Source organism: Coenobita brevimanus, chromosome 71 (genome assembly GCF_032717465.1).
Source record: "Coenobita brevimanus isolate Jiangsu-jjx chromosome 71, ASM3271746v2, whole genome shotgun sequence".
Lineage (NCBI taxonomy): Eukaryota > Metazoa > Arthropoda > Malacostraca > Decapoda > Coenobitidae > Coenobita > Coenobita brevimanus.
The window spans coordinates 3,232,372-3,256,331 of NC_137024.1; the positions used below are offsets into that span (position 1 = coordinate 3,232,372).

Sequence of the window (23,960 nt, forward strand, 5' to 3'; positions counted from 1 at the left end):
ATTATCACTGGGTTCAAGGTCACTCGCGGTGGCGTGACTGCCGAGTTGCCTAGTGCGAGTTTCCTTACTACGAGCTAGCCTTATACTAGGGGACAAAGTTTTAGCTCTACCAACACGAACACTTGGCCTACGAAAACCTCTAGAACGTAAAGTAGCACGTCTACTTCCCTTTCGAGGTGGTGAAGGCGACTCAGACGACTCAGGAGACAGGGCAGCAGAGGAGGAGGACGAGAGAATGAGGCTGGGAGTACGTGGCGGGCTGGCGGTGGCGTGACGTGGCGTAGGGGACAATGGCAGTGAGCTGGGGTCACCACTCCATTTTCTTTTTGCCCCCTTCCCATACTCAAGGCCCCTTCTCACAGGAGCCTTCCCTGCTGAGGTGCTAGGCACTGATACACTCTCTTCAGGCACAGAAACAATCACTTCTGGCCCGGACTCTGCACTTGATTGTGTGTCAGACTCTGCCAGGCTGGACCACACACCGACGTCACTGCCATAGTCCATCGAGGCTTTCAACAATTCACTGGCTATTGCAGAGTCACTTAGGCCCTTAGTAGTTCCTGGTAAGGTTTTGAAGGGGGTTGAGGTAACAAAACCCTTTTTCGGAGGGCTAGAAGGCACAGACTCGGAAGAGCTCGAGTTGGACATGGTGTCACCGTGGAAGATTCGCGTGGACTGACGCTATTCTGGGGCAAACCGCGCGAAAAAATGACAGTGTGACAACTGGGGAAACAAGCGTTTCCCAATAGCAGAAAGTGCTTGCGAGATGACGGCGCAGGTTGACACGTATGAGCCGTCCGCGCGTTGCCATATCGCACAACGAGGGAGGGCCGCGCATCGGTGCATGGGTGGGTAAAAAAAATGATACTTGGCAACAACCGAGGTCAGTAGTACAAAGGTCAAGTGTGCTAAACATAGCTCACGGGTGGCAGGACTGATAGACAATACCAGCTGGAGCCTGCTTGCCCGCGGTTATTCAAAATTAACTCAAATCGCAAACGCGACGATCCGCCGTTCTGCCCTTTGGGCCGACCGTCGCAAATGCGACGATCCGCGTTTTAGGGGTTAATACATTTGCTGAGATTAAGATATTTGTTTTAGTGTAGGTGTTAATATAGGTCGTGAGCTCTGTTGTGCCTGTAAAATTAATTTGAAATACTGTCAAAGGTGTCATTGCTGCTGTAACTGTGAAGGAGGTGTCAAGTCCTGAGGATCCTGATGCTGTTGCTGGTCTGAGACTGGCAGATCCTGTAGTTCTGTGTATTTCACTGGTGGGAGGTGTCTCCCAGCCATTGTGTTTAGAAGGTAGTAATGCCTGTCCCTGCTAGTGTTTATAGCTCTGGAAGGTTGATTGGCACCAGGAGCATGGTGTGAATGTAACAGTATGTGGTGAGAAGACCTGGGACTTCCCTGGTACTGTATTGCCTGGAGGCATTTTGTGAGTCAACTGATGACTCTCTAGAGGGTGTTGAAGTGCTTATAGTTCACTCTTTCATATCAATATGTGTGCATTGTTACTCTGACTTACATGTTGTGAGAGGAGAGGGCTTATGTACTTCAGCACTGTTATGGTAACTTGGCAGTTATTAATTACTTGTGTTTCTCAAGGTACATAGTTTCTGAATAACAGTTGAAAGTGGATGCACACAGCAGTTATCACCTAGCCACCAGGGTCGGTGTGTTAAGAATACACCCAGTTGGGTGAGGATGTGTACCTAGGTGCAGTGATAGAAAGGGGTGGCAAATGTGCAAGAAAAAGTGAGAATAAAATAGAACAGGAAGGAAAATGACTGGCCCTTGAGCCATGAAGGCCATGATATACGAAACAGAGGTCTGCGGAAGAGGCTTGCATCAAGGAGTTTTAGTTTCTGCATTAACAAATGGTTGTGAGACTTTGATATGGCATGAAAATGGAAAGAGCAAGAACAGTGGACTTGTATTGTTGAGGAATATGTATGGTTGAGGTGAGTGGGTAGGATAACGAATATTGTAATTTGTGAATGATCCTTCTGCCTACGGGTGACTTTACACCCTCTTTTGTCTTTCTTTCCTTCAGTCTTTCCTCTTCCTTCTGCTGTGGGTGACTCTACATTGAGTGTACACCAGGAAACCATTTACTACTCTGGGTGGTAACCATATAACCAAATTTTGGTGCCCGGTGGTTCAGTGGGTAATTACGGCGCTCCATTTGGATTGAGCTGGTGAAGGTTTGTATTGGAAGGGAGGTTGGGGTTTATTGCTCACGTAGGCTAATACCACTCATGGATGAGTGAGGTTGGTCACTCACATCTTAAATGTCAGGACCAGTTTGCCTAGTCCCGGGCTCCTACGCTTCTCATGGGGCAACGTAGGATTGGATGATGAATGAATGAATGTTACATAAGACAGTCTGTGGACACTAGGGAGAGCATGTGCTTAGATTCTGTGGTCATTTGGAGAGAATGGGTGTGAATAGATTGGTGAAAAAGGTATATTTGAGTGAATTTGAAGGTAGGAGGATGTGTAGTAGGCCAAGAAGAAGGTGGATCGATATGGTAAATCATTGTGTAAGCAAGTGAGGTAGGGAGGATAATTTGTTACGGAATTGATAGTGGATTGAGATGGTTGGAAGAAAAGAATCTTGTGTGAAGGAGCATATGACAAAGGTTAGGTATCCATGTTTTTCATGATGGAATGATAGATGACTCCAGCTGACGGGTAGTGTGTAGTGCATAAGTGGGGATGTTTTTGCCTGTGGGGTGGAGTCAGAAGTCTGGGGTTGTGAATAGTGAGAGAATGAAAGTGTGGCTCATTCAATTGTGCTGGCTTTTGATTAGCTGCTCCTAAAAGGCTTTTTCATGCTCTCCCAGCCCTCCCTCACCCTATGCTTGTTTGGGAAATGAGATCTAGATGATGATGGTGATGGGTACAGTATTTGGCATCATTGTATAACATAATGTCTGTAATGCTTTGTTTAAGTTTTCCATGGGAGCTCATCAACTTGATTTTATTAGGTACTGTACTGTACCATAATTCTCTGAATGGTTTACTGCTATGCATTTAGTATCAGATTTAATGGACACTTTGAAGGTTACCAAATTTCCATCGGCTGGAACGAACAGTGTCTGTTAATTGAGGCATAGTGGGATGCAGTACACGTTTTCCAACGCTTTTTACTCCAAACTGACCTGAAATTGCCTTCTCCCCATTGTGATTGCTGAGTTGTAATAACAGACTATAGCAATACTGTAAGAATCATAAAGTACTGAGACAAGAATGTGAAATAAGCTGCAAAACGGTGAAATCATAAGCCAAGTAAGTGTAAAATGGGTACAGTTTTCATTTTTAGTTCAAGAATATGCTGTTTTACTCATTTACTTTCAAACAAGTGCTTGAAATCCTACCTCAAGGGGGGACCTTCTGAAATAACGAACTATCAGATTTATCGGATCAGGCTTCCTCCAACGAGTTCGTTATAGTGGGGGTTTACTGTATGTTTTAATAGTATATGCTGTGCAGTTGAAATGTTTTGTGTCATTCATTTGCTCACCATTTTGAGCCTCCAAATATGGGACTTGTACAGTAAACCCTCACTGTAATGAATTCATTTCTGACAGATTTCAGATCTAATGGCCCCTCACTCCACTGAGACAGTGAGCTTACCCACTCATATAAACTGGTGGGTATTTCACTTCACTGTTTGAATCCAAGACCACACTGTTGTTCGATCACTTAAACTAAATCTTCTGTTAGTGGCCAAGTTCAGAGGCCATCTTCGCAGGGATTATAGCAGTTGTACTGTATAAGTGAAAATGGTGATTGTAGTGGTCAGCTGAGTGAAAATGGCAACCATACATCAACTGCTGATGCTTTGTAGGGGATCATAGCAATTGTATAAGCAAAAATGGTGACCATGCATTGAAAATTGGTGTTAAAATCTAAAGAAAGTTTATGTGAACAATTGCAAGTCAGTTTATCGAAATATGCTGTTTGCCTTTATTCAGATTGTCTCAGCTGCATTTGGAACTAATAAACAGTCAGTTTCACCAAACTGCTCTTACTTCCAATTTGCCTGTTAGGACAAGGGTTCGCATTAATTTCGAAGCAGTAGTCAGATACTCGCCTATCTGTTGACTGCTTGTGAGATGATTGGGGGGGGAGGGGAGGAGGAGGAAGATACAGTAGGTGTGTGAGTGGCTACTGTTTTGATGCTGCTTATTGCACATTTCAAGGTTCAAACTGGTGGCTAATGAATAATGCTGAACTTTCCCCGAGCCACTGAGTGTTCATACAAGATATCTGACTTTTCTTACTTGATATGCACTTAACCTGGGCAGAATTTTGAAAATTACAGTAATGTGGTTTAGTGCAAATGGAAATTGTTATTGGCTAATTAATACATGAATGATTATTTCATGATTTTATAGTTTTAACTTGCCTGTTCATCATAGGCGAATTGAGAAGACCCATTCTTCAGTGTTTCTGCGCATTAGTTGATTGTATTGGCTCCTCCTCACACTTCAGTGAAGCTTCTTCAGCTCTTCAAGAATGTGTCAAGAACAACCTTTTGATGCCACAGGTAATTATATAACACATCATTGTTATTGTTTCATAACCACTACCACCGCCACCGTCAGTGTCATACCATTAAAATTGTAAGAATTTTAAGACACAGTAGCAGTAAATTAATATTGGTCATATGATACACTACTCATTAAAAGTAGTGTTTTGTCATGTTTATTCATGTTTTGTTTTCAGTGTTAAGTCCTTAGTCAAGTCTGTTGTATTCATATTTCAGGTAGGAAGTGTGTTGTTAATACGTCTTGTGAAGGAGGAGGTTGTAGCAGCCCTGCCTGCATCATCAGAGACATCACAATCCAGGACACAGACCCGGAAACGCAAACTTTCTGAAACGTTAGTTTCTTCCTCATTGGTTATATTTTCTGTGGTTGCCTATCTACCCATTCTATATAGAAGTGTTTTGTTTGTGAATGCAGTATAATAGAAGGGTTACTCAGAGCGACTCGTCAATAACCACTTTCTGAAGCCACCGGAAAAACCTAAGAAATGACTCCTTCAGCATGGTAAGAAATGGCCTGATCTTCTGTAACCTGTCATTTGGGGCTGGGCCATTGCTCCTGTTGAAGTGTGGGGACTTTAGAATGACCAAATACCTGTCCTGGGCCATTTATTTACTAAAGACAGGTGTGTATAAGACTTCATCCACAGACCAATAATTGTGAATGATATGCTTCTTTACGTGTGCCATTATCATTGTCAGTGCAAGCCACACATACATTTCCCCCACCTCCATTACCTTCCATTCTTTCATTTTTACTACTCTGGGACAGGGACACATATGAACAGATATAGCCTGATGAAAGTTTATCTCCTCCACCAGGTACTACATAATTGTAGTGGTAAGTATTGCATGAAAAAAAGACAGTATGGTTGGTTCTCCTGCCACAAGGTGCTGCCTCTGAACACCTGCCCCAGTCACATCAAAGGCAGGTAGGGTAGGCTAGAAACCTTCAACCTCCTCCCACACAAAAGTGTCAAGCCTGCCGACGTCGGGGCTGCTCGGTCATGATCTGGCAAGAATAAGGCGCCTCTTGGCATCACAAGGAAGCCCATGACCACGTGCATGCCCACAGCCACAGGCGGTGGGGGAGGGGAAGGAGAGGTGGAGGTGGGGGAGGATGTGGATGATGACCTACCTGTACTGCATTTGTTTATGGACTGGAGACACCCTTGTCATCATCCCTAATGGACACTTGCCTTTGACTGGGTCAGAGTCCTGAGCTGGTGAATGGCCAGGCGACTGGTGATGCCACCATGGCATCACTATCCCTGCCGTGTCCTATGCTGCGGAAGAAAAAGGCAGCTGTAGCACAGGCAGCATACCACTGATAGGCACATGATATCACAGTAAACTCAGTGGGGGGGTGGGAGGGGAAGGATAGGGCAAAGAAGGAGGAAGGCATGAATAAGAGAAGGAATGAGGTATGCTCGACCCTAGCAGGACCAAAACATTTTCTCATATTAACACTAGAAATAGCATCTGTCCACACTTCTTTGTTGATCTTGCCCCAGCTGTGTTTGTCTCCAACTCACTTGATTGCATGTAAAGTATCAGCATGATTCGTGAAAAGAGAATATAAAATCACCAAAAATATAGATCAATAAAATATTACAAGCACTTGTTTATCCTAAAAATCCATGCTTGCATTGGAGACTTTCAGTTATATTTACCAGCAGACACCAAATGGCAGCACCATCAATATGTAAACACAGAGTTGTGCTGTCTTTGATTTGTGTGTGTGTGTGTGTGTATTTACCTATTTGTATTTACCTATTTGTAGTATACAGGAATTGAGCAATGCTCGTGTTGTCCTGTCTCCATATCCACATTTATCAAGTCTACCTTTACACACATGAATGTTTTTCTCATGCACCACCTCTTTGTCTAAGTCGTTCCAAATATTTAAGAATATACCTAATTGTGATATACACGGAATGTACTATGCTCGTGGGTTTCCGTCGCTGTTTCTCAATAAGTCGAATTTAACTTTAAACTCGTTTAAGTTTTTAGACTGGACGATCTCTTTGTCCAGGCTATTCCATAAGTCTATACTTCTGTAAGGAAAGCTATATTTCTTGATATCCTTCAAGCAGCTTGACTTTTCAATTTCATTCCATGTCCTCTTGTTGCTCTCTTTATCCCATACAAACAGATCTTCTTTGTCAATTTTATCTACTCCCACCATGGTCCTGAACACATAATCATGTCACCCTCTTTCTCCTTTCCTCTAACGAAGGCAAATCCAGTTTTTCCAGCCTCTCTCTGTATGACAGGTCTGTCAGACTGGGGACCATCTTGGTTGCTGTTCTTTGTATTCTCTCAATCTTGTTTATATCTTTCTTTTTGTGTGGGGACCACACTACCGCTGCATATTCTAACCTGGGGCGGATCATGGCCACTATCAATTTTTTCATCATTTCCTCATCCATATAATGAAATGCTACTCTTATGTTAGTCAAGAGCTTATAAGTCTCTCCAACTATCTTGTTAATGTGCTTTTCTGGTGACAAACTATCTTGGACCAGCACTCCCAAATCTTTCTCTTCTCTCCTTTTTGTGATTAATTCATTACCCAAAAAATAATTCAGTGATGGTCTCCTGGTACTTTTTACCCATTTCCAATATTTTACATTTCTTTACATTAAATTTCATTTCCCACGTCCGGCTCCAATTGTGTATCCTATCCAAATCCTCCTGCAGTATTTTACAATCCTCCTCAACCTCTATCTTCCTCAAGATCTTTACATCATCAGCAAACAGACTCGCATAACTGTTCACTCCATCTACCATATCATTTACGTAAATCAGGAACATTACTGGCGCCAACACTGAGCCTTGAGGGACTCCACTTGTTACTTCCCTCCATCCAGACATCTTTTCCTTTATTACTGTCCTCATTTGTCTGTCTCTCAAAAAGTCTCTCATCCATTCCAGAAGTTTCCCCTTTAGTCCTCCTATATATTCTAGTTTCCACATTAGTCTCTTATGAGGTACCTTGTCAAAGGCCTTCTCTAAGTCTAAGTACACACAATCCACCCAACCATCTCTCTCCTGTACCACATCAATCGCTCTTGAGTAAAAGCTCAACAAGTTTGAAACACATGACCTTCCACTTCTGAATCCAAACTGACATTCAGCCAAAATATTCAACTCTTCCAGATATTTTATCCATCTATCTTTCAGGATTCTCTCACACAATTTTGCGACCATGCTGGTTAGAGACACTGGTCTATAATTCAGGGGTTCTTCCCTGTTTCCTCCTTTGTAAATTGGTACCACATTTGCCCTCTTCCATTCTTTTGGCACTTTCCCCTCTTCCAGTGAGCATACAATTAAGCTGTGAATTTTATCCGCCAGTTGTTCTCTGCATTCCTTCAGTACCCAATTAGAAATTCCATCAGGTCCTGGGGCTTTCCTTACATCTTGAGTTTCCAGTAATTTATACACTTCCTGCACCTCCACTTTTATATCTTTCATCACCGGAACATTTCTAATCACTCCCTCCCCTTCCACAAGCTCCTTTTCTTTAGTGAAAACTGACTGGAAACGTTTGTTCATTATTTCTGCTTGCATTGCCGCATCCTTAAAGACCTCTCCATCTACTTTCAGCTTGGTGATTCCTTCCTTTTGTTTCAGTTTGCCATTAACAAATCTATAAAACAGTTTGGGTTCATCCTTGCATTTGTCAATTATACCTTTCTCAAAATTCCTTTCTTCTTCCCTACGTATTCTTGTGTATTCGTTTCTTGTTCTTTTATATTCTTCCTTTGTTCTGTCGTTACCTCTCTTTCTCCAATTGTTCCACGCCTTATCTCTCTCTTTTTGTGCTATCATACACCTTCTATTAAACCACTCCTTTTTCCTGTTTTCTTTCCCTCTTACTCTTGGTACAAATTTTCCACTCCCAAATTATAGAGGTCTAGAAAGATATCCCACTTCCTCTGTATCTCTCTTGTTTCTCTGAATTTTCTCCAATCCGCATTTTCAAAAAAGTTTCTCAATCCTGTAAAATTTGCTTTGCCAAAGTTGTATCTTCCCTGTCTATGAAGCTCGTCTCTTGGCTCGACGTTTCCTATTAACATCTGGAACTCAATGACCACGTGATCACTTTTTCCCAAAGGACAGAGATATTCCAATGATTCTATTACATCGGGTTCTTTGGTGAACAGTAAATCTAACCTTGCTGGTGTGTCCTCACCTCGAAACCGTGTCTCTTCTTTGACCCACTGCGTCATCACATTATTCATTATTATATTTAATAACATAGTACCCCACGAATCCTCGCCGCCTCCCGAGTACCATTCCTCCCAGTTCACCTCTTTACAATTAAAGTCACCCACCAAAATTATATTATTGCTTTTCTCAATTATTTTTTGCAAGTACAGTAGTTAGCCATATCAGAGAACATCTCATGGTATTCGTCATCCTTCCATGCTCTCGTCTTTGGGGGAACATACACTACCGCCATATCTCTCTTAACATTCTCTCCAGTTTCTAATTTCATATATATCACTTCAGCCCTGCCTTCTCCCATTTCCACAGTATCTACATTTATGTTGTTCTTCACTGCTATCATCACTCCTCCTCCCTTTTTTTCTTTCCTGTCTTTTCTCCACAGTTTGTATTTACCATCTCCCAAATGAACATCAATATCTTCTCTTAATTTGGTCTCTACAAGGCACATGACATCAGGTTCATGTTCTCTCAAGAAATCATTAATTTCGATCCTTGTCGACATGAAACCATCAACATTAGTATATATCACCTTCAAATTATTTTTGACATTATTAATACCCTCTTCTCTCCTACTCTCTGTCCGTACCACTTCTTCAACTTCTGATCTTTCACAACCATCCCCCCTAGTTTCCTTCACTTCTATTTCCTTAAATACCATTTCCTTACTTTCATATCCAATACTCTCCAAAAAAAAATATTACGTTCTTCCTCTGTCCTCTTATCATTTTTTTCCTTTACTTCTTCCTTTAATGATTTTAAAACTTCTCTTTCTTCTTCATTCAGATCTTTTCTTATTATAATATTTTCCATCCCCGCCTCTTTGCTTAATTTCCAGGTCACTTTAAGTATCTCATTTATTACACTTTGTGATGTAAACTTGACTCTCATTGGTCTTGTTTCCCCTTTCTTATAAGGCCCTATCCTCCTTACTTCCTCAATTCCTTTTACCCACTTGTCTCCTTCGGGGTCAATCTTGCCTAATATTCCTCTCACCATGTTCGTGTCTTTCTCGAGTCTTGCGAACCTAACCTTTTCTTCCTCTTCCCTGTTTCCAAATACTACCACACATCTGTTCCTTTCTACAGTTTCTCTCACTATTTTCTCTTTTTTCTTCAGTATTTTCACTACATTTTCTTCCATTTCTTTCTTGTTCATTTCCCTTTCTTCCTGGATGATCTCTCTTAAGCTGACCACTTCTTTCTGTTCTTCTTCTACGTGTGCCCACTTTGCCTTGTGTTCTTCTAGTACATTACTCACCTTCTCCGTTTTATTAGTACTCTCTTCAAGTTTCCTTCTCAGTTCAACATTCTCCCTCTTCAAATTCTTAATCTCTTCATTGGCTGTTTCGTTGGACTGGATTAGACTCTGTATGGTGGTTTCCGTATTTCCTGACACATCCTTTATCACTAGATTCTCTACTTTTTTTTCGAGTTCACTAATCCTCATAATTAATGTTTTCACCAGGTCCATGACATTAGTATTAGCATCAAATCCTTGAAATTCCATTCCCTCATTGTTTACATTTTCGGCCATCTTTAACGTACCGGTAAAGTACCTAAACAGCTGTTACCGAATAAGCCACAAACATTCATGTATACTATTGCCAACAAATCTTTACATTTTTGGTAGTCTACCAACTTCCATTATTTTAAATTTAAAGAAAGACCCTAGGAGACAGGACAGACAAAATTCCTGAAACTACTCAAGGTTAGGAGCGATGCCTGGGACGACCTCTCTCTCCGGCTGTGTGTGTGTGTGTGTGTGTGAATCATTAAGTACATAATGTTTTTTACAATTGATCAATGTATTTAGTCAAATTTTTATTATTGCTTATTGCACGAAGGGAAAGACAGGAGGAAACAGCTCCTGTGAAAAGAGTGGAGAAGTTGCAAGAGAGTGAGAAAATGGCAGAGTATAAGAGCATAGTGGAAGAAAGATTGGGAAGGTATGAGTTAGAGCACATGGAAAGGGTGGAAGAAGTGTGGAAGATATTCACGGAAGAGATAGGTGCAACGTGCGAGGTGGTTTGTGGAGTGAGGAGGAGATGCAGAGATGTGCAAGGGACAGCCAGGTTGAATGGTGAGGTGAAACGAGCTGTGGATCAAAAGAAGAAAGCATATAGTGACTGGCTAGTGAGTATAGGTAGGGGAGAAGATAAAGAGAGAAGAGAGAGGTATACGTGAGCAGGAGAAGGGAGGTGAAGAAATTGGTGAAGGAGAGTAAGAAGCAAGTGGATGAAGAATTTGGGCTGAATCTGAGTGTGAAGTGGAGGGAGAGTAAGAAATTTTTTTCGAAGGAGGTAAAGAAAGTAGGACAATGTGAAAGGGTAAATAGCAGGGGAGTGAAAGATGGGAATAATAGATTGTTGGTGGAGAAGAGAGAGAAAACGAGGAGATGGAAGGAGCACTTTGAGGATTTGTTGAATGTAGAGAGTGAGAGCAGTGCGAGTATACGTGGTTGGGGAATGGCTGGGAGAAGAGGTGAGAGGAGGGAGGCAGAGATCAGTAGTGCAGAAGCAGTTGAAGCAATGAAGAAAATCAAGATGGGAAAGGCCCTAGGAATTGATGGAGTGTGTTGTGAAATGCTGAAGTATGGGGGTGAGATTGTTGTGGAGTGGATGTGGAAGTTGTGTAGATTGGCTTGGGAAGAGGGAAGGGTTCCAGAGGATTGGAAATCAGGTATAATTGTTCCTTTATACAAAGGAAAAGGGGGAGAGAGAAGCATGTGGTAACCATAGGGGTATTTGCCCTCTTAGTGTGATTGGAAAAATATATGGTAGAATACTTATTGATAGGGTTAGGCATATGACAGAGGAACTAGTTGGAGAAGAACAAGGGGGATTTAGGAAGGGAAGAGGGTGTTCTAAGATGTTTAGTGGAGATGTATCTAGAGAAGGGAAGGAAAGTGCATGCTGCCTTCATGGACTTAGAGAAAGCATATGACAGTGGATTGGCAAGGTTTGTGGAAGATATTAAGAATATGTGGAGTGGATAGGAAATTGTTGAGTGCTGTGAAGAGTATGCACAAGGGGGCTAGGGCTGTGGTGTGAGTGGATGGTGAGCTGAGTGAGTTCTTTGATCTAAATGTGGGACTGAAACAGGAATATGTGATGTCTCCATGGCTGTTTAATATAATCATGGGTGGGGTTGTAAAGTCAGTGTAAGGTAGGGCAGTGGATGTGTGGGTGGCTTTAAGGAGTGAAGGGGAGGTGTGGAAGATTCCGGTGTTGCTGTTTGCTGATGATACAGTATTGTTGAGTGAAGATGAATTGGAGTTCCAAGGTTTGATGAATGAAATTGGGACAGTGTGTAAGAAGAGAAGTCTGAAAGTTAATGTAAACAAGAGTAAAGTTACGGTGTTTGAGAGGAATGAAGTCACAGAATGCACAGTGAGGTTGGATGGTGAGGATATGGAGAATGTGAGTGCATTCAAGTACTTGGGTAGTGTGATGAGTAACGATGGAACGTTGGGTCATGAAGTGCTCGAAAGGGTACAGCAGGGAAGGAAGGTTGTTTGTTCACTGAAAGCAGTGATGAGAAATAGGGAGGTGAGTATGGAAGTTAAGAAGTCACTGCATGATAGTATTGTGATCCCTACTCTGACGTATGGAAGCTAGGCATGGACCTTGCTAGAGGGGAACAAGTCAAGAGCAAGGGCAATGGAAATGAGTTACCTGAGAGGAGCATGTGGAGTGACATGGAGGGACAGGTTGACAAATGAAGTTAAAGAACATTGTGGGATGGATGTGGATGTGATTGAGAAAATTAGGAGAAATACACTGAGGTGGTTTGGACGTGTGGAGAGAATGGAGAATGAAAGACTAAGAGGGTGTATGTAGGTGAAGTGGAGGGAGGGAGAGGGAGGGGGAGACTGAGGATGAGGTGGAGGGATATCAAGAGGTCTGTCAAAGAAAGAACCCACTGTATATATTGCTGTTTGTCAACAGCGAGCAAATGACACCCACTGTGAAAGTAATGAACCTGAGCAAATGGTGGAAGGATGCACTAGAGCAGTTGAGCAGGGTGTTCATGGAATGGAGTGAGAGGGGTGGCACAGAGATGGAGATGGAGGTGGAGGCAGCAACTGAAGTGTTGGCTCTTGCTGAACGTGTTGCTGTTGTCGCTACACCATGTTCACAGGTACTTTCTTTTTGCCATAGTTTCACTCTAGTGACAGAATTCATTATAACTTTAACTTAAGCTTATAATATTGATGAAAAACATTTTATATAATTTATGCTGTATATAATTTGTTGATTATGCTTTCATGCTGATTTAGTCATTACTTGAAAATAGGTTCCCTGTTATTTCACTTTTCATTTTAATGAATCAGAATAAGGTAGTAAAGTATGGTGGTTAATTATCTGAGTTAACAGAATGCATGAACTTTTTCAGGTGTCCTTACAGTTTTTACCTGAATCATGGCTGATAGCAGCCACAGATTTTTTACTGAGTGTCATAACCTCCACAAAGGAAACTGGCATAGTAAGTCTTACTTATTTTGTAGTATTGTACAGTATGTAAAGAGATCCCGTCTGGTGGGAACAGAAGCCAGATAGATTATGTCCTTGATAGGAAGAGGGTTATATCTGACGAGGAATGTATGTTACAGCACAAGCTGTTCATCTGTGACATCAAGCTAAGGAAATCCATTGTAAAGAAAAAAATTTCTGCACATCAAATGATGATGTGGAAGGCAAAAACCAGAGAGGAAGAGTAAGTTTTCCAAGTTTATCTGCAGAAGGTGGCTGAGAAATGTAATGAATAATGTTATTGAATGGTGGAACTCTCAAAGCAGTCTACTAAAGGCCATAGATGTAGCCTATGACTGGGTGAATGAAGTGGCCAGTCTAAGGCAACTTGTTGGTAGAATGATGAAGTGGAAGCAGCAGTTAATGAAAAGAGGAAATAATGAATGGAAGAAAGATAAAAGGTAATGAGTTGTACCTGGCACCCAAACATAGGGTTAGCATCAATGTATATTGAGCAAAAACTATGGTGCAGAAGAAATAGCTGACAGCTGACTGCAAAGCTGGAGTTAAGATATGATGGGAAAGTTAATGTTATGGGATAATCAGGAAGTGGTCAGTGAGCACCTAGTCAGGGATGATGTAGTACATTTAGCTGTTGTAAATGTAGATTTAAAGAGAGCGTGATGTAAACACTACAGCCATTCCTGAATGGGGAATGTGACTGGAACAGGGAGGCTGATCACCTGAGATTAAAGAGGAGGCACTTAGAAGCACAGTTGGGAGGATAAAGTGATTAAAGTGGCTGGTATGTTGGATATAGCCGAAACACCAAAAGCTGCTGGTATTTTAGGTGTTAGTATCTGAGTCGATAAATGCAGTTATAAAGGAAGAATGGCACTAGAAGACTAGTTACCTCCACAGAAATAATTGGACAAAGGTTATGTATTCACCCATATCTGTTTGTTGTGTACAAGTTATCTCAGAGAACTGTAATCAGTTTTCAGTAAAATCTGGTGGATAGGTGGGCAAGTGATCACGGAAGGGTTGATTAGATTTTGAGGTGGATTTGGTTCCAGATGCGGAATAAATAATAAGTTATGATGGTGTTCGCGAAGGTATGTGCTCTCAAGGATTGTGTAACAAGGGAGGCAAAGACAGTAGAACTGATTGATCATGTGAGACCATGAAAGTATTCTTCTGATATGAAAGAGGATTTGCAGAAGTTGATCATGAATTTCATTGGCATTGGCAGTTATGTAATCTCTGAGTGCTGTCTGGTCGAAAAATGTAATTGTCAGTGTGTATGAAGGTAAAGGTGATGTAGTGAAGAAAGGTAAATACAGAGTTGAAGATCAGACAAGGGAAGGTTATGGAAAAGATCATGGAGTACATGATACAAGAGAAAGTGAGTTGAAATGAAGTGGAGTTTGGTTTTACATCTGGAAGAGGCAAGACTGATACATTATTAATTTTCTGACTGCTGCAAGATAAAAACTAAAAAAGATGAGGAAGTTGTATTATGTTTTTGCTGTTTTGGAGAAGGTTTTTGATATAACCCCAAAGATAGGAATAAAGTGAGCTATGATAAAGCAAAAGGCAATTATCTGTGAGAGTTAAGAGAGATTTAAGAGAGGAGTCAGTGTTGAGGGTTTCCTTTACAGATGAATACATAACCTATAATTATATCATCTGGCAGTAGTCAGAATGAAATGCCTAAATTAACTGTGGTTCTAAATGGATCGTATCGTCACCCTCTTAAAGAAACTGCCTAAGTCATTTTTTCTACTTTTCAGGAAATCGAGAAAAACCTGTCTCATTTTCGTAATTTTCAATGGCTTAAGCAGAAACTTGACGTGCATTTTAGACCACTCACACCCTAGACCTGGCAAAGGCAGCTATACAAATAGGTGCGCCACGTGATGAAGAATTGATTTAGGAAAAAATCCAGAAAACACCAAAAATTGACCGGCAGTTTCTTTATGAGGGTGACGATATTTGATTGGAGGGGAAGGGAAAGTGGGGACTACTGCACATGACAGCAAATTGCATATTAAAGGTAAATGCATAGTAACTTTCTGTGGCTGAAACTTGTGAATCTAGTTCATGCCAGACAGTTTTATGCAGCAGAGTTGAATCCCTGCTAATGTGGGGATTAATGCATGGCACAGTAATTCCTCATTTAATATACTCTCAACACTTTTTCACAATAAAGCTGTTATTCATCAACACAGAAACATTCTTCACATAATACTGTTGATAATTATTAGTTGGTCAGGATGTACAGTGAAGGGCCAGGGTTGATACATCTCACACTAGCATAGATCTCTGTGTACCACATTATCATTAGCTTGCTGATGGATTTTAATATATGACACCTTCATATATTCAGTCACAATAAATGATCCATTTTGGTAGGTATTTTCAACCTTGCATGCGATTTTTTATCTGTGAATATAATTGTAGGTGGGGGCACTCACCATCCACTCACTTGATGTAGTGCTGCTCTTGGGTGGCTGCCTATTCCTTTCTTCCTTCCTTCTTTCCTTCCTTCCTCTTTTGTCTTTCTGTCCTTCATTCTTTTCTTTTCCTATTGCCTGTGGGTGACTCAACACTGAGTGACAACGAAATGGTTTCCTGTACACCAGGAAACAATTTACCATGCTGGGTGGTAACCATATGACCAAATTGTAGCGCCTGGTGGTTTAGTGGGTAATTACAGCACTCAAGTCAGATTGAACCAGCGAAGGTTTATATCCAAGGGGTGGTTGGGGATATTGCTCACGTAATGCCACTCAGGGATGAGTCAGACTAGTCACTCTCATGTTAAATGTCAGGACCAACTTGCCTAACCCCGGGCTCCTACGCTCCTCATGGAGCAATGTAGGATTGGATGATGGATGGATGGTTAGTTGGGCATATACTGCTCTTAATTTTTGTTGAGGAGAATTAATTATTTTGCCATCTGTGTAAAGGGTAACCCTGCACTTGTGTTTCAGTTTAGGCAAAGCTTTTTCTCTGTGCTTCAGTTATGATTCTTTACACGCTAAACTTGTGTTCATCAGTGCAGAGTAACTGTTGTGTGTATAACTTTGCTTTTATTTGCTGCAGGTACTCAAGCTACTTGATTTATTCTGGTGGTTGATCTGGATATGGAGTGTAATTGATCCTTCTAATGAAGAGTCCCAGCTGGGCCATACATGGCTGGCACTGGTGACTCTTCCATGGATAGCCACTGAAGTTAATCTCATGGATCTCAAGCCTCCTAACGTCCGCCAGTTCACTCAATGGGCCGCCAAGCTTAAGTGGAATGAAAGTAAGATTGTGATTTTAAAACTATCACTTGAATAAAGATCTGTTTTGTGTCTTACCTAACTGTTGATTTAATGTTGTGTAGTTTTGTTCATGAGATTGTGTGTGTTTATGTATGTATATACTTAGTTGTATTTACCTAGTTACAGTATATACTGTAGGATTTGAGATAAGCTAGTAGTGTCCTGTCCTTATCGTCTGTCATCTGATCTGTTTTTGAACACATGGATGCTCTTTACTTGCACCACCTCCTCTTGTAAACTGTTGCAGATATCTATAATGTGCTCCTGTTTAGGAAACTAAGTTTTTTTTTTTTTTTTTTACAAGATTTAGACATCTACTTAGTATTCTTCTTCACATTATATTTGCGTTCTCTGGTCTTTCCATCATCTGTCACAAAAAGGTCTCTGTCCACGTTTTCCAGTCCTCTGACTCCTTTGAGTATCATCATCACATCTCCACCCTCTCTCTCCGTCCTGTCACTTAAAATTGGTAACGTCAGCCTCTCCAACAGCTCTTCATAAAGACAACCATCTTAAGCTTTGTATTATCCTTTTGGCCATGCTCTGTGCCTTTTCCAGTTGATTAGAGTGTTTTTTAAATGTTGGGATCATACCACAGCAGCATATTCTATCTCCATCTTATCTTGGACTCACCTATCTCCCACGGCATCTCTTCGTCCATATAATTAAAAGCCATTCTCACGCTGGTCAACTGTCAGTTTGCCCCACCAGTGATCCTGTTAATAAGCTTTTCTGGTGTGAATTTGAAGGAGGGAGGAGGTGAGGAAGGCCAAGAAGAATGTGGAGGGATATGGTGGATGAGTGTGTGAGGAAGAGAGGTGTGGTAGTTAACAAGGCTAAGGGACTGACAAGAGACTGAGCTGGCTGGGTGAATTTTGTAAGGACATAACTAGGGATTTGGCACCCCTTTTTAACGTGACATTGTTTGGATTGGCTTTGTCAGATAGGTATGTGTGAAGCTACAGAATGTGGTGACTTTTTATATATATATATGCAATGGCCTATTTGATGGAGCCAGGATTTCAAGGATTTGAGTGATGAGTAAATGGAAGTGTGGCCCATTGAACTGGGCAAACTTTGGCTGTCTTGACACTGCTGCTTCTCACCCTGCCGTAGGATGGGAAAGGAGGTCCGGATGATGATGATGATAAAGGCTCCAGCATGCTTGCATGCATCAGCCTTGATCACCTAACGGCAGCTCTCCATGCTGCTCGATCTCTGGAAGCCTCCGTATTCACTCTTGCATCCCTGAGGTCACACTTAGTGTCCACGTCCCAGATCTTTTTTGGTCTGCCTCTGTCAGCCCTACTCCCAGCATTCACACGTCTCACTTTCCACACCCAATTGTCATCCTCCATCCTCTCCACATGCCCAAACCAGCTCATTGTTCCTTGATAAGCATAGTCTCAAAAACCAACAGTCAGCACAGATTTTGTGATAATAGAACTTGTCTTACAAATTTGCTTGAATTTTTTTACAAACAAATATAACTGGGATGCAAAAATACCATCAGATGTCATATATTGTACCTGCATATCCAGAAAGCATTTGATAAGGTTCCTCATCTAAGACTACTCAAAAAACCTAAATCCCACAGTCTAACAAATTTTGTTCATGGATTGGCAACTGGTTAAAGAATTGCAAGCAGTATGTAGTTGTAAATGGGAAATCATCAGACTAGCTACAAGTAACAAGCAGAGTTCTCAAGGATCAGTTCTAGGACCACTTCTTTTCACTATATCAATGATCTGAAAAACAGACTTGTTTCTATGATAGTGAAGTTTGCAGATGACATGAAGATTTGAGGCAAAGTAATTACAAGAACAGACTGTGAACCTGTACATTGCAACCTGAATAGTTTGATAAGTAGGAGTGAAGAATGGCAGATGAAATTTAATATAGATAACTATAAGATAATGCACTTTGGCAGCAAAAACCTTAGATATGAATGTCATATGTTCAGTACCTCACTGACGGAATTAAAGGACATGAAGGGTTTTAGGGTTATTATCAGTAAAGACCTCAAAACTCAACACAGTGTATAGAAGTCAGTAACACAGCAAACAGAATGCTGGGCTTCATCACAGGAACTTTGTAAAATGCCTGATGTAATCTCTGTGCATTACATGTTATTAGTTCGACCACACCTAAAACACCGTGTGCAGCACTGGTCTCCGAATCTCATGGACGAAGACAGACTCAAGAGAGTGCAATGCAGTACCACAAAAGTGATCCCATCGCTGTAAAATTTACCCTATGAATGGCAACTAAAGAAACTAAATATGTTTTCTAAAAAAAAGTGATGGCTCAGAGGAGATCCAATATAAGTACAGGATTTAAATTTTTTTTTAAATTTGACAATGCTAGATATGTTAATTTGTTTGAAATATAGAATGATACCATGAGTAGAAGTAATGGAATGAAACTCAAAAGCAAGGGATACGCTTAAAATTCAGCTTGACAAGTATTTTGAGACTCTGGGCTATAATTTACTGAGTCTTGCTTATTTCTAAGTTGAGGTATGTGCTGACAACTTTAAGACATTTGCTTAATAATGAGAACATTCAGTGATTTTGTATGTACATTCTTTTAAAGATCTGTAGAATAGAGATTTCCTGTGCAGTGCACAGTGTTTTCTCTTCTGCTTCATAAAAATTTTCATATTTGTTCTTTCTAACAAGCATGGTGTTTTCCAATCTTTTTCTTGCCTGTTTAACCAAATGGTGTGGTGGATAGTGGAGAACCTTCCCCTTTTCTATTCTTTGTCTTTCATATTGGTTATGTCACACTGCAATTAGCCTTTTTCCAACAGATTTTCCAGCAGATAACCTCTTCATGGGTCAGCAGGCCTCATGTTATCTGCACTTCCAGTGTACTCCCTATAAGCCTAGCAGTAATGCTAATTTTAACTCTCTTCCCCCAACACAGACCATATCACAGATATCAAAATTCCTCCAGTGGTTTTCCGTTTTAGGTGTGGAAGTCAAATCGAAAAGTATGAGAGTACTTGCTGCACTACCTGGGAATGTGGCTCCCCGGTGGCGATGTCATGTGGTGCGCTTGGCCATCAGCGAGAGGGATACTCCAATTATGCTGCAGATAGCCACGTGGTTTCCTTTAGTAAGTGCTCTGAATATAAGAACTGTGCAGTGAATATGAGAATGATGAAGACTGAATAATAATAGTAATAACAATATTGTACTGTAAAAGAAGGTGAAAGGAATGTCAATACAAGCCGAATTATACCTAAAAATGTTTTAACAGTTGAAACAGCAAAATAATAAAGATTCTTTATCTGTCTATTTCCCAGTGCCTTAATCCCAGAAGGAGTGGCCACAAACAAATTGCTTCCATGTCACCCTGTCCTCCGCCATTTCCCTGCCCTCCCCCCACCTCACACCCTCTTCTCTCATATACCCCTCCACTCCATCCCTCCATCTCATTCTTGGCCTTCCTTTCCCTCTGCCCCCCTCCTCCTCACATCTCTCTTCGTTAGTCTCTTGCTCTCCATCCTCCTCATGAAACTGATTATACAGCCATTTATCACACAGTAATGGTAACTTTAAGGTACCTGACTAGGCTGACATTCATTTTTCATAATATTTCATTTTGTGATATTTAAAATCTAATGACACCACAGAATCAAAATTGGGCTCACAGATGATTACAATGATGCATTAATGAAATGTTAACAGTAGGAGAGCTGGAGTGGAAGTTCTAATCATATACGTCAGAGCAATATACGGACTCTGCAAAAGAAGCTGGCCTCTGCCTCAAAATACATTGGCAAGGAGTGGCCTGTTTCATATGTAGTGCATGCTGTACTGTTTGCTCTGTTTCAGTCTGGTGACAGCTGATATCCCTCGAGGCTTCTTTCAAGCAAATGCTCAGTCACCCATTAGCTGAGCTATGGGGTAGTAATGCAGATTTCATGTCAAGCCAAAACCTTTGGATATTGCTTCCCATTGTATTTGATGTTATTCTGTGCACTCTGGTGATTAAGTATGGGCTACTTGGAAAAGGCTCATGTTCTTACTTGGAATCAGAACATCCTTACCAAAGAAATGGCACAATGAACCTGGGTAAATGTATACAAAAGCACAACACTGGATTCTTTGGAAGCAGGAGAACATCTCTACCAAAGAAATAGCACAACGAACTGGGATAACTGTTTACAAGACCATATCACAGGATTCTTAAGAAATGATAATGTGAATCAATTTGTTGGACAGCTCTGAGTCAACTTTCTTCCTTGGCGATTCTTCCGCAAATAAAAAATACTGTAAGCAAGATTTTGTGAGGTCTCTGATGGCGTGTTAAGCATTTGGAAACATTAACTCCAAACTAACTGTTTTTTTTTTTTCCCCTTAATGGTGAAAATAAACAAAAACAAATGATTTTAACCTTCAGTGGCCATGAGGTAATACATTCATGTGCACATAGGCTGGCCCTGGGACCATTTTTTTTTATTTTTTATTTATTTATTTATTTTTTTTTTTTTCCCCCATACAGATGCGAAGAGGATCATGTGGTGCACCTGGCATTTTTTTTTCTTTAATAGCTTCCTAGATCCACCCTGTGATTCGCAGAAAAGTTCATTAAATGATTATGCACTCGCCAGTAACATGTACGCCAGTGGGTGATAACATGCCAGATTAACTGACTGCCTGAGTGCTTGGGATGGTAGAGTAGTTTGTGTAAACATACCACTGACTTTCGTTCCCTCCCATAATTGTTCCCAGTTTTTATAGATCGTGCTACTTTGACATCCTCGGCGTTCGAACTGAAGGGTGTCGTTCAGTGACAATGGCCATTTAAGGGTTAAGGCCATTTTTGGCTTTAACCTACCCAAACACCACTCAAGCTAACCCAGATCCATGTCATTCGAGCCTAACTACTGGTAATACCTATTTCTAGTCTTAGCCTAAGTTGTTGCTGGAGTCCATCTTGAGTTATTTCAAATTTGAAAACGCATGACACACCCACTTTCGGCCCTCTGATTGGCTGAATTAGAACCATAATGCACCAGTGAAAACAAAGTCATACCACCTATGGCAATAGTGCACCACTGAGAAATAAAAACAGATCATTTTTATTGGACAAAATGTAAGCAAACTCCCAGCACATGCTTACATTAGACCCCACAATATCTGTCTCCTTATTTTTAAATTGTGGAAGAAATGTCACAGAAGAACTGTGCTGCGAATTGATTCACATTATTATTTCTTTGGAATCTGATGTTACAGTTTTGTAACCATTATCTCAAACTGGATGGTCAGAATGGTTGGTGACGCCAGTTGTTGTCCCGTCAAGATAACTTCATCCAGGGAGACAATGCGAGACAATGAAGGCTCCAGACAATTTTGTAAGGCATGAGTTGCTTAAAACTGCTGATGTTACAGCTGTACAAGTCAGAGTTAATAGTTCCAAGCTTCTACAAGGTGACCCTATCTGCACCGTCCAACATCAGCTGCAGAAGGAACAGAACTTGCCGTCATGCTTGCCAGCCAAGAAACCACTTCTGATCAAACAAATGTGCCAGAATGTCTTGACGTTGCCAGGAAATGCAAAGATTGGACCTCAGAAGGCTGGAGGAAGGCGATGTTCTGTGATGATAGCACCTTTGTGTGATTCCGTTCTCATATTGGGCAGATAAGGAGGCTTTCATCATCATCAGCTACAACCCTCGCTGCACACAGGAGACTGTCAAGCACAGTGATAGCATAATGGTGTGGGGTTGTTTTAGTGGGGAATGTATCTACCTAAGATGTCAATACCACCCTCTTGCATGAAAAAATATTTTGGAATGTGAAGGTTTTTGGAAATTGGACTTCATATTTGAGAGGTTGTACGGTTAATAAAGATTTAATGCTGCTCTGAACATTCAAGGTCTGGCATTCTGGAGGCTTTAATAATGTGTTAGTGATATACATGGCCCATTTCCTTGGCCATACTGTTGGTAGATCTCCTAGTTTCGTGCTTTCTCTTTTCAGGTTTGTGGATCATACCTATCCTACCTCTAGGCAGAATGAATGGATGAAAGATGATGATGATGAATAACTTGGGTTGAATTATTCCTAGGTTAGATCATGTTAATTCCTTTATTAGATAATGTTTCATTGAGGTAGATTTTATGGCAAAGACTGTCAAAACTTGTACATTGATTAGGGAGCCGTGAGTAAAACAACCTTCTATACTTCTCCTACAGAGCGAATTTCACTAACATGACAACTCGTATTCCAAAATGTTGTATTACGTGAGATCTGACTACGTGTACCTTCTTCCAGCTGGTGCATCAGATGGGAGATGCTGGGGGTCAGCAGTTGGTTGGGGAAGTGGTGGGAGCTGTGATTAACTTCCCTGATAAAGAAACTGTCCACGCTGCCGCTCACTCGCTCAGACGATTGCTTTGTGCCCTCCTGCATCTTACCACCATCAAATTTGATAGGTGACCAGACTTGTAGTAAATGTTATCTTGTGAAAAGGAAAAAGAAACTATGTTGGTGATTTTTGTTTAATGGGATACAGTAGTAGTAGAGTAGCCTGGGTTTGTCTAGCTGAGTACACCCTTCAAACGCAAGCAAGCAACCATCTCTGTAGCGCTGCCCTGTGCAGTGAACTGATTTTTTTGTGGCAGACAGTAGACTGTGGAGACTTGGTTCCTGGATGGACATTTCATTTCTATCTCCCAGTTAATAGGGACACCATAGTTGGTTCCATATCACCCTGTTATTTGGTTATGTGGTTACTCCCCAGTGTTTTGAATGGTTTCCTGGATGACAGGAAGCCATTAGTCGTGTCATTCAGTATAAGGTCGCCTAAAGGCAGCGCAACATTGAGTGAGTGAATAATGGTCACCCCAACCTACCACTTAATGGGATTCAGTAAATATTTATATTAAATTCATAGAACTTATGATTTATTAGGATTCCTGTTATTATTGGACTAATGACTAATTTTGATGCAGTATTGTAACAGTTTATTTGACACCATCTGTCATGTGATTTATTTTTGTTCCTTAAGCCTCATCCACAAGGTTACGCCTATACACATCACAATCGTGCTTTGATGGAGCCGCTGGGTAGTGGCTATACATGCAACTGTTCCCGTCACCATTTAAACTGGCTGCCATTCATCTCGGCACCAAAGGGTAGGGAGGGAGCCCCTCCATAGCACATAAGTGAGAGTTAGTCTGTCCCGTGCCTCTGCCAGGTGTACAACGATGTCTTCAGGTTCCTATGTGTCTGCTTCCATCTGTGCTGCCTATAGCCAATTGCATCATCCACCCCTGCCAAGCCTCATTCCAAGGATACTAGAAAAGGGCTCAGTGACAGTGCCATAAGGCATGCCTTGGATACAA

At 41.2% G+C, this 23,960-nt stretch overlaps 1 protein-coding gene across 1 annotated transcript in view; it reads left to right on the top strand.

The window, feature by feature from the left end:
• Positions 1-23,960, top strand: part of mei-41 (ATR serine/threonine kinase meiotic 41) — a 213,916-nt gene that overhangs the window by 23,126 nt on the left and 166,830 nt on the right. Inside the window, exons 8-14 of the mRNA XM_080277708.1 lie at positions 4,431-4,558; positions 4,778-4,893; positions 12,744-12,936; positions 13,192-13,281; positions 16,377-16,581; positions 19,575-19,720; positions 22,888-23,048. Coding sequence (XP_080133834.1) covers positions 4,431-4,558; positions 4,778-4,893; positions 12,744-12,936; positions 13,192-13,281; positions 16,377-16,581; positions 19,575-19,720; positions 22,888-23,048 — 1,039 coding nt within the window. The remainder of the gene's footprint in view (positions 1-4,430; positions 4,559-4,777; positions 4,894-12,743; positions 12,937-13,191; positions 13,282-16,376; positions 16,582-19,574; positions 19,721-22,887; positions 23,049-23,960) is intronic.